Here is an 18,310-nt window from a genome sequence, read left to right on the forward strand (position 1 = left end):
GGGTAAGCTAAATTCACCATAGTGTATGAGAGAGAATTAGAGTGTATGGGTGTTTTCCAGTGATGGGTTGCTGCTGGAAGGGCATCCGCTGCCTAAAACATATGCTGGATAAGTTGGCGGTTCATTCCGCTATGGTGACCCCTGATTAATAAAGGGACTAAGCCGAAAAGAAAATGAATGAATAATTCTTTTTGTCTTTCCCATTATAACAGTAAACACTATTTTACTATTTAATTTGCAACATAGTAGTATTCAGCTTAAAGTGCTTAAATTTAAAGGATTAACTAGATTAATTAGGTTAAGAAGAAAAGTTAGGATAATTAAACAAGTTATTGAATAACAGTGGTTTGATCTGTAGCCAATCAAAGAAAAAAAAAAATACTTAAGAGTGCCAATGATATTGACCTTAAAAATTGCTTTTAATTTAATTCTATCCAAACTGAAAGAAATAAGACTTTCTTCAGAAGAAAAAAAATATAATTGGAAATACTGTAAAAAGCTCAGTTAATCATCCCTGGAAAAATAATACACATTTCTCAAGAGGGCTAATTATTTTGACTTCAAATGTTTATATATATATACAGTTGAAGTCAGAACTATTAGCCCCCTTTGATTTTTTTTTCTTTTTTAAAAATTTCCCAAATGATGTTTAACAAAGCAAAGACATTTTCACAGTATGTCTAATAATATTTTTTCTTCTGGTGAAAGTCTTACTTGATTTATTTCGGCTAGAATAAAAGCAGTTTTTAATTTTTTAAGTCATTTTACGGTCAAAATAATTAGCCCCTTTAAGCTATATATTTTTTTGATAGTCTACAGAACAAACCATCGTTATACAATAACTTGAACCTAGTTAAGCCTTTAAATGTCACTTTAAGCTGTATAGAAGTGTCTTGAAAAATATCTAGTAAAATATTATTTATTGTCATCATGGCAAAGATAAAATAAACAGAAACAGAAATTGTTAAACATAAATTGGGGAAAAATAAACAGGGGGGCTAATAATTCAGGGTGGCTAATAATTCTGACTTCAACTGTATACACATACATATATACATACATACATATATATATATATATATATATATATATATATATATATATATATATATATATATATATATATATATATATATATATATGCATTCAATAATTTTCTTTTCGGCTTAGTCCCTTTATTAATCTGGCGTCGCCATAGCGGAAGGAACCGCCAACTTTTCCAGCACATGTTTTACACAGCGGATGCCCTTCCAGCCGTAACCCATCTCTGGGAAACATCCATACACACTCACTCACACTCATACACTACAAACAATTTAGCCTACCCAGTTCACCTGTACCGCATGTCTTTGGACTGTGGGGGAAACTGGAGCACCCGGAGGAAACCCACGCGAATGCAGGGAGAACATGCAAACTATAATATATATATTAGTGCTGCCAATCGTTTAAAAAATTAACCAATTAATCACACTTTTTTTCTGCAATTAATCGTGATTAATCGCATTTAAAAGCCTGAAACTTGTAATTTGGGCTATTCAAACGTAAAATGAATGTAAATGCAAGACAAAAGACTATAATTTAAATTCAAAATATGATTGTTTATTAGAATTTTTGTTTAACTTGTAACACATATTTCTTCATGTTAACATCATACCTGCAATAAACCATCAAGATCCTCAAACTGTTGGCTTGACAGCCATCCCTACTGAAAAAAAAACAGCTTAATGGAAAATGACCAGCTAAAACCAGCTTGACCAGCCTAGCCAGGCAGAAAATGGCTGGAAACCAGCCTGGAAATGGCCAAAACCCCTCTAAAACCAGGCTGGTCAACCAGCTAAAACCAGCCAACCAGCCTAGGCTGGTTTAAGCTGGATTTTTCAGCAGGGATATTTATTACAGAAACAAAAACACAGGCATGTAAATGCCATTTGAATTTTAAAACAATAAATGCCAATAAAGAAAAAAATGGATTTCCATGTTGGATTCTAAGTGGACTGCAGAAAAATGGCAGGCATTGCTAATATGGAAATTGGAAAATTATAATAATAAGTAATGAATACAAACAATTGCACTTATTGAAAAGTTGCTGTGAGAAAATTAATTATAAAGTAGAATGAAGCCAGTTAAGACAGTCCAGTTTGTTGACATTATCAGGGGACAATGTGGCCCTTTTCTTTTGAATGATGTGACCTGAGAGTGAGAACAGTCTCTCACAAGCAGAATCACAGAATCAGCATATGAATTTCGGTGACTAATTTTGGTGCCACTGGTGCTATGACAAAGACGTAAGAAGGTTCAAGGGGTACATCAAAGACACCCACAGGTACGCATTGTGTCACACCAAAGTGTAACGTGGGGTCTGAGACAGTATTAGAATCCATATGCAGAAGTTTTATTAAAGGGTTTAGGCAGAGACATCAGTGAGTAAACAGGCGGAAAGTCAGCAACACATAAGCAGTCCAATCCAGTCAACAAACACAGGGGCAAATCCAGAAAACGTAGTGAGAGTGCAGGCAGAGGTTCAGTATAACAACAAACAGTCCAAAACAGTGCAAGGGGGCAAAGACAGATAACGTACTTGATCAAGGCAGGCAGGGTCATACACAGGCAGGCAGTCATGAAGGTCTCTTGGAAAACGCTTGGTAGTGCAGGTAGACTGGCAATACTTCGCCAAGAAGCATGGCCTTAGCTCTCACTGAAATACTACACAAACAGGAAGTGACTGCAGAGAGAGCGTAGCTGAGTCAGTAGTCGGGGGAGGGCTCCCTCTGCTGGCGTGGCGTTACACAAAGACTAATTCTTACAGGGACTTTGGTCACACCATCTCTAAAGCATTTAATTCTAAACAACTTTGAGGGATACACCGTCGGCGATGTTTAGGCGCTTGTTCTTGTTTCTAGGAAACGTGCGCGCACACACATGCGCTCACACACATGCGTGCACACACACACACACAACGCGCGCGACTCCCTTCAGATTCATCAACGCGTACGATCACGTTCATCAAATTTGCTTAAACTAAGCGTTCCAAAGTATGGCTATATTGTACAAGCAAGGATTCTGACACTGCAACATGAAGCAGAGGCTTTACAAAAGTTGCGTTTAAGGGAGGAAACATGTCAAACTACTGAAACATTTGAGAGCTCATGGAATCATAGCCGAGGAATGCGCTGTCTTTGACAGCTTGCGACATCCTCTGCCACTTTCAGAGTACATTTACATTGACACCAATACTCATTCATTCATTTATTTTCTGCCACTGGTCACGGTTTAGGAGTCTTAGGAGAGAACCCCAGACTTCCCTCTCCCCAGACACGTCCTCCAGCTCCTCCGGGGGGATCCCGAGGCGTTCCCAGGCCAGCCGAGAGAGATAGTCCCTCCAGCGTGTCCTGGGTCTTCCCCGAGGTCTTCTCCCGGTGGGACATGCCTGGAACACCTCCCTAGGTAGGCGTCTAGGAGGTATCCGAAACAGATGCCCGAGCCACCTCAACTGACTTCTCTCGATATGGAGGAGCAGCGGCTCTACTCCGAGCTCCTCCCGGGTGTCAGAGCTCCTCACCCTATCCATAAGAGTGCGCTCTGCTACCCTTCGAAGGAAACTCATTTCGGCTGCTTGTGTCCGAGATCTTGTCCTTTCGGTCATGAACCAAAGCTCATGACCATAGGTGAGAGTAGGAACATAGATTGACTGGTAAATCAAGAGCTTTGTCTTTCGGCTCAGCTCCTTCTTTACCACAACGGACTGGTACATCGACCGCATTACTGCTGCCGCTGCACCAATCCGCCTGTCAATCTCACGTTCCATCCTTCCCTCACTCGTGAACAAAAGCCAGAGATACTTAAACTCCTCCACCAGGGGTAAGGACTTTCCTCCAACCTGGAGATGGCAAACCATCTTTTTCTGGTGGTTCCGGTGATTTTCATCCTAGCCGCGTCACACTCGGCAGCAAACCAAAGTGCATGCTGAAGGTCCATGTTCGATGAAGCCAACAGAACAACATCGTCTGCGAATAACAGAGATGAAATCCTGTGTTCCCCAAACCGGACTCCCTCCAGCCCAAGGCTGCGCCTTGAAATTCTGTCCATAAAAATTATGAATAGAATTGGTGACAAGGGGCAGCCCTGCCGGAGTCCAACATGCACTGGAAACAAATCTGACTTATTGCCGGCAATGCGAACCAGACTCCTACTCTGTTCATACAGGGACGAGACGGCCCTCAACAGATCACCTCTGTCCCTATACTCCTCTGAGCACCCTCCACAGAATGCCACGAGGGACACGATCAAATGCTTACTCCAAGTCCACAAAACACATGTGGACTGGCTGGGCATACTCCCATGAACCCTCGAGCACCCTGGTGAGGGTATAGAGCTGGTCCAATGTACCACGGCCCGGATGAAAACCGCATTATTCCTCCTGGATCCTAGGTTCAACCATTGGCCGCATTCTCCTCTCCAGTATACTGGCATAGACTTTCCACAGGAGGCTAAGGAGTGGGATCCCCCTGTAGTTGGAGCACACCCTCCGGTCCCCCTTCTTAAAAATGGGAACCACCACCCCAGTTGCTGAGTCCAGAGGTACTGTCCCCGAACTCCATGCGATGTTGTAAAGACGTGTAAGCCACGAAAGCCCCACAACATCCAGAGACCTAAGATACATAGGGTGAATCTCATCCACCCCTGCTGCTTTGCCACTGCGGAGCTTGCAAACTACCTCAGTGACCTCAGCTTGGGTGATGGGTGAGTCCACCCCTGCATCCCCAGTCTCTGCTTCCTCAATGAAAGACATGTCGGTGGGGTTAAGGAGATCCTCAAAGTATTCCTTCCACCGCCCAACCACATCCCCAGTCGAGGTCAACAGCTCCCCACTTTCGCTGTAAACAGCGTCGATGTGGAGCTGCTTTCCCCTCCTGAGGCGCCGGACAGTTTGCCAGAATCTCTTTGGGGCCGACCGATAGTCTTCCTCCATGGTCTCCCCGAACTCTTCCCAGGCCCGAGTTTTTGGTTCCGCAACCGGCCGGGCTGCAGCACGCTTTGCCTGTTGATATTCATCAGCTGTCTTGGGAGTCCTGCAAGCCAACCAAGCCCTGTAGGACTCCTTCTTCAGCTTGATGGCATCCCTTACTTCCGGTGTCCACCACCGGGTTCGTGGATTGCTGCCCCGACAGGCACCACAGACCTTACGGCCACAGCTCCTCATGGCCGCATTAACAATGGAGTCGGAGAACATGGACCACTCAGTCTCCATGTCTCCAGCCTCCCTCGGGATCTGGTCAAAGCTCTTCCGGAGGTGAGAGTTGAAAATCCCTCTGACTTGAGGTTCAGCAAGACATTCCCAGAGGACCCTCACAATCCACTTGGGCCTACCAGGTCTGTCCAGCTTTCCCCCCTGCCAGCAGATCCAACTCACTACCAGGTGGTGATCAGTTGACAGCTCTGCCTCTCTCTTTACCCGAGTGTCCAAGACAAGTATGGATGTTTCCCAGAGATGGGTTGTGGCAGGAAGGGCATCCGCTGTGTAAAACATGTGCTGGATAAGTTGGCGGTACATTCCGCTGTGGCGATCCCAGATTAATAAAGGGACTAAGCCAAAAAGAAAATGAATGAATGAATGAATGAATATATATACTTAAGAAAAAAAGGGTACCTGGTGGTACAAATAATGTTCCTTAAGGAACAGTTTTGTACCTTTGTAAAAGTTGTACCTTATATGGTACAGAAAAGACCTCTTATGATACTGTTCTGTAACTTTTATGGTACAATTAAAATGAAGGTACACAATTATTCTCATAGAAAGGTACATAAGGGTTGGATAACTCCTTTATTACAATATCTATGAAAATAAATATGGTTGGAAAGGCAAAGTGATTTTATGAATAATTTCCATGAATCATCAAACTCATAAACATTAATTATTAAGTTCTATAATACAAAACAACTGGTAAAACAAAACTATAGGTATTGTAAACTAAACATTAAAGGCAATTTTTAATAAACATTTGGTAAGCATTTTCTGAAAAATACATTTTACTTATTGATATCCGCATCATTTGGCGTTTGCTTTCCACAAACCATGTGAACTGGCAAAAGTGTTCATGCAGACATTTTAGAATTGTAAAACTAATCAAACATTATGCATATCTCATTACAATACTTTTGCCTAATTATATTTATATTTAAAAATTAAGTAAATTAAATTAAATTAACTTTCAAGTGATTACAAAGGTATTGTGTGAAAATTGGAGAAAAAATGTTTTATATTGTACATGGGAAAGTGTATTTCTGTAACATTTTTTGAAAAGTGTTGTGAAATGTTTAGCAAAAAATAGATCTTTTGATTTATGTTAAAGTATTTGTTATTTTTTATAGTAAATTGAAAAGGTGAATTTACACAAAAAGAAACTTTAAAAAAAAACATTGTTTAAAAATGTATTTAATGTTTTATATTTACTGACAATAAATTTGATGACAACGCATTTTGGATATAGCAAATGCCTTTAGATAGTTCTCGAAGGAACACATTTGACACTGTTAAGGTACAAAAAGTGTCTTGTTACTGTAGTGGTACCTTCATGGATCAGATTTGTACCTTTGATGAAGGTACAGTATTGTTTCTGCAGTTTTTAAAAATCAAAGGTACATTTTGGTTTCCCATGGTACAAATCATGTCCATAAAGGTAAAAACTGCAGTGGTACAAATTTGTTTCTTTGTCTTAAGGTACAATTCTGTTCCATAAAAAGGTATTGCCCAGTGACAAGGGTTTGTACCTTTTTCTGGTACAACATTGTACCATTTTTTCCTGAGAGTGTATATATATTTAACTTTAATATATATATATATGTATATATATATATATATATATATATATATATATATATATATATATATATATATATATATATATATATATATATATATATATATATCATATCACCCTTAATTTTTTATATTTTTATAATATAATGTAATTTATTATTTGTTACTTCAAGGAAAAAAAAACAACAACGACTATTGTATCTAGCCTGTGGGGCTCATGCTCATACTTCACATCCAGTAAGGAGACATTTGTTACTTTGTCACTTCACTTAGCCTAGTCCTTTGTCAAACATGCCTTTCTACCCAGATTTCAGAGTTAATGGTTGTTTTCATGTTGTATTCCAACTGCAGGGAAAAAAAAAGCTTGTAAGCACCATGAAGCGGAAAGCAGAATTTAGCTTTGGGGAATAACACACGCTGTTGACATTAAGCAGCACAAGCTTAATTTAATGTTCACCTATTCGAGTCTATGTTTCATATATGCGTATGTATCTAGCTCAGGTACAAGTGTCCAATTTAGAGAGATGCCAGGGAGCTCTATCTAGGTCATCAAATGGAGAAGCTGTAAGCACACCTCTCATGCTGTAGTTCATATTTCTGGCTGTATCACGGCACACATCACGACCAAACTAGACAATTGCTAGTTTAGATGGAAGTGGAATATTCGTACATTTTGCACAATTGAGAGGTTCATTATCCTGGCATCTAATCCTTTGCTCAGTACAAGCCGACTGTTAAGCAGCATCCTATATAATCCGCTCCTCACAATAGAGCTGCACAAATGGAGCAACTCAGTGGGCTGTAATGTTAAAAACATCAGCAGTGCCGGAATGAGATTCAACAACACCAGTTCAATTGAAAGCCATTAGATGAATGACTGATAAAGGATCTAGTATTTGGAATGTAATAAATAATCTTAGCATAACAGTATTTCTAAGTGGATGCTTTTAAAATGGCAGGTAAGACAGAGAGGGGTAGAGGCTGTTTTACTATGGACAGTGTGTTTTAAAGGTTAGATAGGGGATTTTTTATGCCTTAAACTAAAATGTGTTCAAGACGACATGAAAATCAAAATTACAATCTGTTAGCTTTGGGGATATTGATATAATAGTGGATTAAAGTGGATTTATTATTTACTAATAATAGGCATAGGATGATAACCGGTTTCAAGGTTCACCATGATTTGGAAAAGCCAAGGTATTAAAACCACAAAAAATATTTGGTTATACCGTTTCTAAGGTACAGTTTAAATCAGAATTATTAAACTCCCTTTGAGTTTTTTTTTATTTTATTTTTTTTATTTCCCAAATAATGTTTAATGGAGCAAGGACATTTTCACAGTATGTCAGATAATATTTTTTCTTCTGGAGAAAGTCTTATTGGTTTCATTTCGGTTAGAATAAAAGCAGTTTTTAATTTTTTTTAAAAACATTTTAAGGTCAAAATTATTAGCCCTTTTAAGCTATATATTTTTTCAATAGTCTACAGAACAAACCATCGTTATACAATAACTTGTCGAATTACCTTAACCTGCCTAGTTAACCTATTATTTACTGTCAGTTTTAAATCAGTTATTTATAATGTCACCTATTATAAATCAGTTTTTAGAAATTAGTTATTAAAACTATTATGTTTAGAAATATGTTGAAAAATTCAACCCCATTAAACAGAATTTGGGAAAAAAATGAACAGGGGGCAAATAATTCAGTTTTTCTTTTAATTCTAGCTAATAAAGCTAAGAAGGTATAGTAGAAGTCAACGGTTTATTTTAATTATGTAGCTTGACATGTTTAATGTTCCAAGATATTATAAATGTTTTCTAAAATGTTATATATTGTGTTAAATGGCAAAAAAGTTGTTAAATTATTAAAAAAAAAACTATTTTACAGCAGTAAACAACACCGTGATACCGTGAAACTGTGATATTTTATATATATAAAAGCAATAGAAGTTTGCAAGTGCTTTATTTCATTCGCTAACCGTTAAAATGATGACTTTTTCTTTGATTTATTCTATGAAATGTCAGGTGTAATTTGAGTCAATAGCATCAAACATTGACTATTAATAATATAGAATGAAAGAACAAAAGAAAAATCAGTCAAATAAAATCTAAAAGTAATTCAATAAGACCTTCTCAAAGAAGAAATATTCTTATAATCTTTATGATTCTCTACCAAAAAACAAACAAAAAAAAACAAACAAAAAACAAAACCCAAAACATTTAAACATTGCAAAACAATGCACTGCATCAGAAGTCTTTAATTGGTTAAGTAAGGTGCTTGAACTACTATCAAGCTTTCTGCAAAGGCTTGCCTGAGGAAAATGTAATATAATGTAATATATTGATCACAAGCTGTATTATACTTCCGTTCATTTGAGCAAGGTGTGCTTTTTCTTTTAACATGCCTTCTGATGTTCATTCATGTTTCTTTTGTACAATAACAAAAAAGGAATAAATTATCAGTTCATGTGCTGCTTGAACTAGGGTGGCTTACTGTCAAGTAACATTAAAAATCTTCAAAATTACATTTAGAAAAACGACAAAGGAAACTACAGACAATATAAAAGCCTTGGTTCCGACTGGATCATGAGACATACAGACCACGATAGCAGCATTTTACTGTTCCTACAGGTTAAAGTACCCAGCGCACCAAAACAACTCAGCGATACACACCACAGGCACACATGGTCTTTGTATTTTGTTTTTGTATTGATCTAAAGCCAAACATACTTCATTCAAACCCTTAAAGGATTTCAACAGCTGCAGATGAAGGCTATTTTAACAAGTAGCAAACATGGTGGCAAAAAAAAAGAAGAAAAAGATTTTGCTATAAAACTGCAGAAAACAAGAATGCAGTCAGCACAATTAATATCTGTCAAACATGTATAATCCTGATCAATCAAATGTTTGTGACTTTTATTTTCATGTTCATTCATTCATTCATTCATTTATTTTATTTCCGGCTTAGTCCCTTTATTAGACCAGGGTCGCCACAGCGGAATAACTGCCAACTTATCCAGCATGTTTCTACGCAGCGGATGCCCTTCCAGCTGCAACCCCATCTCTGAGAAACATCCACACGGACTCATACACACTCACACACTATGGACAATTTAGCCTACCCAATTCACCTGTATCGCATGTCTTTGGATTGTAGGGGAAACTGGAGCACCCGGAGGAAACCCACGTGAACGCAGGGAGAACATGCAAACTCCACACAGAAACGCCAACTGACCCAGCCGAGGCTCGAACCAGCGACCTTCTTGCTGTGAGGTGACAGCACTACCTTCTGCGCCACTGTGTCACCCTATTTTCATGTATATTAAGTGTAATTAATCTTTTGGGAACACTTCCCAAAAGACATTATAATTTGAATGGCATCTGCACTTATGTTAGTCTGTTTTTATTATTCCAAAGGTTTCCATAATCCTGGACCAGGCTGTATCCTGAGCAGCTGCTGTGGTGGTCATGGTGGAGTAGAGAGTATGAGACTGATTCCTGTAATACCCCAGTGACAGACGAGTCTTCGCATTGATCCTGAAGGGCCAGCCTGTACACCAGCTGGTGATCTCTCCAACCTGTAGCTTTTCCACATCCAGCGTTCTCCAACCTCCGGTGCTTAGACTGCAGCTCTGCACAAGAAGTTTGCCCAGAGGAGAAATGGTTGTGCCCAACTGAGCCTGGTTTTTCTCTAGGTTTTCTCCTTCTCTTTTGTCAGTCGGTGAAGTTTGTTTCTTGCCACTGTCGCCACTGGCTTGCATGGTTTGGGAGTTGTGGAGCTGCGCATCCATGGATTTGCTCTTCAGTATTTGAATTTTCAGCAGTGAAAATTTAACCACAGTGAACTGAACTAAACTGAACTTAAACTCTGAAACTGGACTGACACAGTTTTAACTATACTATATATATACTATAATGTTAAGCTGCTTTGACACAATTTACATTGTAAAAATGCTATAGAAATAAAGATGAATTGAACTGAATAATCATTCAAAACAAAGCTACAACTGAAAAATGTTCACAGATGACAGTAAAGGACAATTTGAACTCTGAAATAATTTGTTTTCTGCTCATGATGTGTTTGGTTATCATGTCTGTTATTTTGTTTGTTTGTAGTAGCTAGGCCTACTTATTTTAAGTAAAATTAAAAAAACTGCTCCTTATTTTAAGTGGAAATACCTGAACCCCAATACAGTAGGCAAACCTTTTCTCAGTGACATGGCATATTCCATAGGATTGTAAAAACAAATATAAACTGGTATATCTATTTTTACCTTTTACTATAAATATCCATTGGGCCTCAAGTCAGAAAATATTTTTCAGAGACCACTGCTTTGGCTCACATATTTCTCTGTATATTGTACATATTTATTATCATTTTTTTTTGCAAATTACTTTCATTGTCCAGGCAGAAATGCATATTATTCTGGATAGGAATAATATAATAAATAAATTATTAAAAATGGAACTTTAATTGCCTTCGACTAAAGCAACATTAAGATGAGTATCTGTAATAATTGACTGTTAAAATATACCAACACAGAAAAAACTAACTGCATTTGTCCAAACATTTCAGCTTTTTATTAAATGAGGAAATCTGGCAGTCTACAGCTGAGAAAATTCTTACCCTATAGGGAAAACCAGAGTCTATCATACAAATGTTCCATGCCCTTGAGCTAATCTGACATTTTCTGGACAGATGTTGCTACAGAAAAGCTTGGAGAATGTTGTCTTGAGCATTCAGTGTAAAAAAAAAAAAAAAACAGCAAAAAGCCTTTGGTAATCAGCCATGTTATTTTTGGCTACATGTAGTCTACAGTTTACCATTAAAGAATGAATATAAATGTCAAGGGTTGTCACTTTTATTGTGACTGGTAAAAGCGGAAAACAGCAACATCACCAATCAATTTTTCTCAGTAACAGCAGTTGTCAAATTAGATTTGTGCTGTTAGAGTTGATTACAAGCACTCCTCATATGGATCTATAATGCTTTGTGCTCTAGGCAGGATTGAGTAAGGGAGGAGGCATTGTTGTTGTATGAGCTCACCTGGGCCGGCAGTGATCAACAAAAGAGATGGCTGTTGGTCAATATTGCTAAAGGGCAAAATTGTGATAAGTTCCACTGATAATTTTCTCTGCACATGGTCTCAAGGCCAATTCATACTGGATACTGTAAACAATACACTCTGTAACAGATTGTGCTCAAAGCAAACAGCAGGCATATGTACTGAATGGTACATTCTGCTGTATGTATTTACTTTCAATTTCATGCTAGCTATATTATTTATTCTTTCCCTTTAGGGATAACTTCAATGTGTGTCTTCAATACATGGTTTGTACATGGATGGGGGGGGGGGGGGCATAGGCACAAACTCACTTTACCTCCACATCAGCGGCGAGCAAGAGGTAGGGTGGTAAAAGACAGCAGTGAGGTGCGTCAGACAAAACACTAACTGTGTGCAAATACTGCGAAAATATGCTTACTTACACTAACAGAACAACAAATATGATGCATCACAGTGAAAAACTATTGTCACAGATGTCTCTACACAAAAGCTATTAATAGGCCAAACTACAAGGATTGGTAGCTCCGCTTGCTCTTTTGTAAAAAAAATGTGCAGCATTTGAGAAAAAATTAAAGGGGTCTGATTCACCTTAAATTTGTCTAAAATAATTTTGTTAAAAGGTTAGTATCGTATCATATCGCATCATGAGTCAGGTGAATTGTTACATTCCTAATCATTAGTATATAACCAGTGCATGAAGAGCGAGCAATTACATTTTTCGCTTCCGAGCCTCACTGAAAATGAAGAGAAATATCAGCTGAGCTGACTTCTAGAAAGAAAGCCATTTCCTACCAGTGCGGGCAACAACGTGACAGTGGCAGAACCGGGTTTCTTTCCCATCCCCTGGGCATTTAACTGGTGGCTAAAAGAGCAATTTCCACTAAAAGAGCAGATCCCCTAAGAAAGCAACATGGTCAAGCAGGACTCAATCTCTTTGATGGCATGCCTCACAGAAGAGCATGCCAGGCTGGTGCTGTCCTGTATCCTCCTGAGTATCCTTGAAAGAAACACAGTCGTCCCACTTTAAATCTTTCAGAGGCTCCTGGGGCATATGGCGTTCGCAGCCGCTATTACGCTGCCGCTCATATAAAGAGAGGGAGGACCTCCTCTCTCAGGGACGGGGCACCCTCTGACACCCGTGCCCAGATTTCTGGAACCTCAACATGTGGTCCACAGACAAAGCCTAAGGTGACCTACCGGCATCAGTGGTTAACACTATGACTCAGGCTAGAGCACCCTCTACGAGGCATGCCTACGCCCTGAAGTGGAGTCTATTTGCTGAGCGGTGAGCTTCTCATCGAGAAGACCCCCGAACTTGCCAGGTTAGCATTGTGTTATCCTTCCTTCAGGATAAGCTGGATTGTAGGCTGTCACCCTCCGCCCCTCAGAGGTACAAGGCGATTAAATCCATCCCACCCACTCTTATGCTCTCTTGGGATTACTCTGTAGTCCTGGCGGGTCTGCAGAGAGATCCTTTCAAACCACTTGACTCAGTATCCTTAAAAATTCTGTTCATGAAGACATGAAGGCATCGATTAAGAGGTTCGGGGATCTGTAGGCATTTTCGGTCAGACAATTGTGCCAGGAATTCAGGTCGGTCTACTCTCACGTTATTCTAAGGCCCAGCTATGTGCCCAAGGTTCCTACCACCCATTTAGACACCAGGTGGTGAACCTCCAAGCACTGCCCACGGAGGAGGCAGATCCAGCCTTTTCACTGCTTTGTCCCGTTTGCACTCTGCGCCTTTACATGGACCGTATGCAGAATGTAAGATCTTCTGAGCAGCTCTTTATCTTTATCATTACGGTGGTTGGCAGAGGAGAAGTGCCATATCAAAACAGGTTGGCTCACTGGATAGTTTGCCATTATCCTCACCTATCAGTGCCAGGGCGAGCCATGTCCCCCGGGGGTGAGAGCACATGCAAAAAGAAGTGTTGCCTTTTTTTGGGCGTGCCTCTCTCACAGATATCTGTAGAGCTGCATACTGGGTGACACTTAACATATTAGCAAGATTGTATAATGGAGCTATAGTGGAGCTGGTTTCCTCCAGATAACTGGGTAATCCTGGTCAATCGTGAGGAAACTAAGCTTGATGTCAAAAACTGCTTGCTTAGCCATGCAACCGGAGATACGTGCGCGTATTCTGCTCTGCTAAAGCGAGTTTTCCATTTGGCGAACCCTAGAGAGTTCCTCCAAGGCCCCCTTGGTCTACCCATGTGCTGGGGTTCGGTGCCAGCTATGCGCAATCCCACATGCGTCATTCAGCCACGGAGTGTTCCCCAGGACTTACCAGTCTACATTTTGCATTTTAGCAATATCTAATAATGAAAGTCATACTTAGCTGATTTTACAGTTAACTCATAATTACAATGAATAACAATTAAAATTAAATACATTTTTAAGAAGCACCACTATTACCACTATTCACTAAACTTGGACATTCTGTATCATAGTTAAAAAATAGTATCTCTCCTTCAGTTTGTAATATAACTGATTGTGCATGTAAATGCTCTGCAGAGTTACAAAGCCCAAAGTATAAACCAGAGGAAGTGAATCTCTCAAAAAACAAACACTGAAATTCTTCAGCCATAGTCTGTCATTATTTAAATGAAAAAGCATGGCTGCTGACGGCTAAGGGCTGATTTATACTTCTGCGTCAAGTGCATGCGTATGTTCTGGTAGTGCCTGTGTGCAGTTGCATCATTCTCGCCATGGCTGACATGGCTGAAAGTGCTATTGCAGAGCAACACAAACAGCACACAGAAGTATAAATGCACGTCTACTCGCAAGGCAGGCACCATGGGTCACGCCTAACTGGTCACTGACACGCAGGTACTGAATTATGTGCTTCATTCAGTGTTAAATGTTACCAGTATGAGTCTGAATACTATTTTACATGACATTTAATGCCGTAGTGAAAGTGGCAGCAAACATTTTACCTCAGCTCTAGAAAATAAAATAATTTTTATTTCTGTAAAAAATCTAATAAAATCCCCAGAAATGTGATTTTGAATAATGTTAATGAGGTTTAATATTTAATTTGATTATAAACCTGTCTATGTCATTCGAGCAAAGTGCTATATTGTGCTTTGGGAAATGTCTGTGGTATTTAAATGTTGTTTCATGTCTGGTGCGGACAGCCAAATTGCTTGCCACTATAGTCTTGTCGTGTCGCATTGTTAAGACATGTTGTTATACTTTTGCGGTTGACTAGTTAACAAGAGACTGGGCCAGCAGGCCAGTCAGAGCAGACAGGAAGGTTTTAAAGAGACAGGTGTAAACAGAGGGTTTCAGGCAGAATGTTCCAAAAACTGCTGCTTCAAAAAAAAAAGAAAAAAAAAAAAAAAAGAAAAAAGAAAAGCTAAAATATTCTAAAAGATTACTGTTCCTTCTTTTACTGCTGACCAGTTGTCCTGTTCTCTAAAATCCTTACTCTTTGATGACTGTAACACAATCATATAATGTCACATGTACAGTATTATACTTTGCATACTTATATTATTATACTTTAAGCCCTTACCCCGTTTTGGCAAAGTTTGTCCAGTAGGTCATGACAACAGCACTGAGCATGACATCATTTTTGGAGAAGTTGCAGGGGAAGAGGTCAGTCGGGCCAATCATGGGAATACCAAAGACGTAGGGCACCTCATCTCCATGGGCAGCATCTGACCAAGCAGGCTTCATCAGACTCTGGCAGTGGTGGTAGAAGGCGTAAAAGTATGTGGGTGATCCATACCGGGCATGAAGATCAGCTGTCACCACTGAGGGCTCCACCCACTGATGATCAGTAAAAAGTGCCACCAGTGTCTTGCGACGCGTCTCAGGATTGTCTCTATCAGCCCAGTCTGTGTACATGAACTTAATGGTTTCACGTAGCGTATCTTTTCCCTCTGGGTAACCATACAGACTGTCCACAAAGTCTGAGACCGAGAAGTCAAAATCATTGCCCGAGACGCCATCTTCAGAGTCCACAACGTTCTCCACAAATCGCAAACCTTCACCCTGGTTGACACCCAGCATGATGTCATAGTTAAGGAACTCACCCTGCTCCATCAGGATCTCAGGGTCATCGGGAATGACATCGCCATCGATGACTGGGCCAAAGGCTACGTGGTATCTTGCTGGCTGAATGTCTTGTTCCACCAGCTCGCGAGCACTTTTCTTTCTCAGGCAGTCTACCATGTCCAGTGTATCCAGCACATTGCAACCCACTTTTTCTGCCAACAGCCTTGTGTACTTAACTGGCTGGTAGTTGACGGCCCAGCTGGACAATGCTGAACCACTCTGGATTATGGCACGATGAAACAGTCCTGCAGAAATAAGAGGGAAAGAAATATGTTTTTTTAGACAAGGTTTTATATCAGAAATCAACAATTATAAAGCAGGACTGGCAACTGAATGTTTTCTATTTTTTCCTTGGTTTTATAGTGTAATTTAAAAATTAGTAGTATATCAATTAGATAAGACATAATCTAAAAACCTTATATGCCCAATATGTGTTTTAAGATAGTATCTACTAGAAAAGTGATTGCTTAGTGTGCTTTTTCCATACTATGAGACTATAGTATCCACAAGACTTAGGCCAAATCCCAATTCTACCCCTTAGGTCTTCCCCTAACCCCTACCCCTCATTTTGCATGTTCAGGTGAAGGGGTAGGGGTGTCCCAGTTCTCTTTAGCTTGAAGGCGTAGGGCTAATAGGAAGGGCAAGATACCCCTTTAAACTGAGATTTTTCAGGACCATACTCAAAACCAAGGGGTAAGAAAAATTCCCAGAATACTCTATCACAGCAGAATGGCTGCACACAGAAGTAAGGAGATATTTTTTATATTTTTTATATTTTATATAAGTATTTTTTTGTCATTATTACATATTTTTACGACAAACAAGCATATGTTTTAATACATTCATATATATCATATATATCAAATATCATATATATCATATATTATATATATCGTTATGATAACATGATATATGCCTTCAGTGATTTTGTGAAGAAAAATACCAAAAAATAACACAACTGGTATAACTTCAGCAGTCGCGATCGTCGATTTCATATGAAGCAAAAAATCATGATGACATATGATGACGTATGCAGGTGTTGTAGTGCTGTTCCATTTCTTAGGGCTAAATTTTGAAGCCCTTCCCCTTCACACTCTGTGCAAGAGTAAGGGATAGGGGCAAGGGGTAGGGGTACAAAAATAGAATTGGGATTGGGCCTTACTTTAAAGGGTACTATGTCCAAATTCACAGAGACGGGAAAAAAGATGATTTCCTACCACAAGATTCTGGAGAGTGCATGTAATGAACAATTTACTAACCGATGAGCCCACATAAGTTTGTGAATGGCAGTGAATTGACAAAATTTACAGTAGTAGCTGATGTTATTTAAATTTTACCCATATTCATTCTATAGGAAGTATATTTTTAATGTTTTGAAACTAAATTCAACACCTACAGGATCAGCGGTTGACAACAATTTTTGGTTAATCCCTGGTATTAACCTACAGTAAACCTAAGTTACAAATAGTACAAAGTGTGCAGAACTGTAAATATTTCTGAAGAAATTTTTACATTAAATGTTTTGCTTTGGGCAGCACGGTGGCGCAGTGGGTGGCACAATCGCCTCACACCAAGAAGGTCGTTGGTTCAAGCCCTGGCTGGGTCAGTTGTCATTTTTGTGTGGAGTTTGCATGTTCTCCCCGGGTTCCTGTGGGTTTCCTCTGGGCGTTTTGGTTTCCCCTCACAGTCCAAAGACATGTGGTATAGGTGAACTGAATAAGCTAAATTGACCGTAGTGTATGTGTGTGAATGCAAGAGTGTATGGGTGTTTCCCAGTGTTGGGTTGCATCTGGAAGGGCATTAACTGCGTAAAACACATGCTGGAAAAGTTGGCAGTTCATTCTGCTGTGGCGACCCCTGATTATTAAAGGGACTAAGCCGAAAAGAAAATGAGTATTTTGAACGAATGTTTTTCGTTCTTTACAAACTTACAAAAACCATAAATGTTTAAATAACCTTCACCACCATGGTGATTTGTGTGTTAAGAATGTTAAGAGCTTTGTATTGCAAATTGAAAATACCAAATAATTATAATGGTGTTCGAGTGATTAATGAGAAATGTAGAATAAACTGTAAGCTGTCATGCAATTAATTGCAATGTGAGACGAAAGTGAACGTATGTGAAAGCACAGTGCTGCATTGATCTGCACCAAGCACTCAGCTGCTCTTATACACGCATTTAAAATTACATTTATTTGCCATTACACAACTACAACTACAGGTTGTGAACCTTTGACTAAAATATTTTAATTAAAATGACATGCATAACCTAGGTCTTAGGTCTAAATATTTTCCAAGAGTTTGTTTGCATTGATCTCAGATAATCACAAGTGCCAAAGCAACACAGAATGCAAAATATGA

At 39.3% G+C, this 18,310-nt stretch overlaps 1 protein-coding gene across 2 annotated transcripts in view; it reads right to left on the minus strand.

The window, feature by feature from the left end:
* The window catches only part of nlgn3a (neuroligin 3a), a 479,471-nt gene that overhangs the window by 25,436 nt on the left and 435,725 nt on the right, over window positions 1-18,310 (minus strand). For both annotated transcript variants that reach the window (XM_056472174.1, XM_056472175.1), the window contains one exon: window positions 15,405-16,194. In XM_056472174.1, the coding sequence (XP_056328149.1) occupies window positions 15,405-16,194 (790 nt within the window). The remainder of the gene's footprint in view (window positions 1-15,404; window positions 16,195-18,310) is intronic.

The sequence above is a fragment of the Danio aesculapii genome, chromosome 14, assembly GCF_903798145.1.
Source record: "Danio aesculapii chromosome 14, fDanAes4.1, whole genome shotgun sequence".
Taxonomy (NCBI): domain Eukaryota; kingdom Metazoa; phylum Chordata; class Actinopteri; order Cypriniformes; family Danionidae; genus Danio; species Danio aesculapii.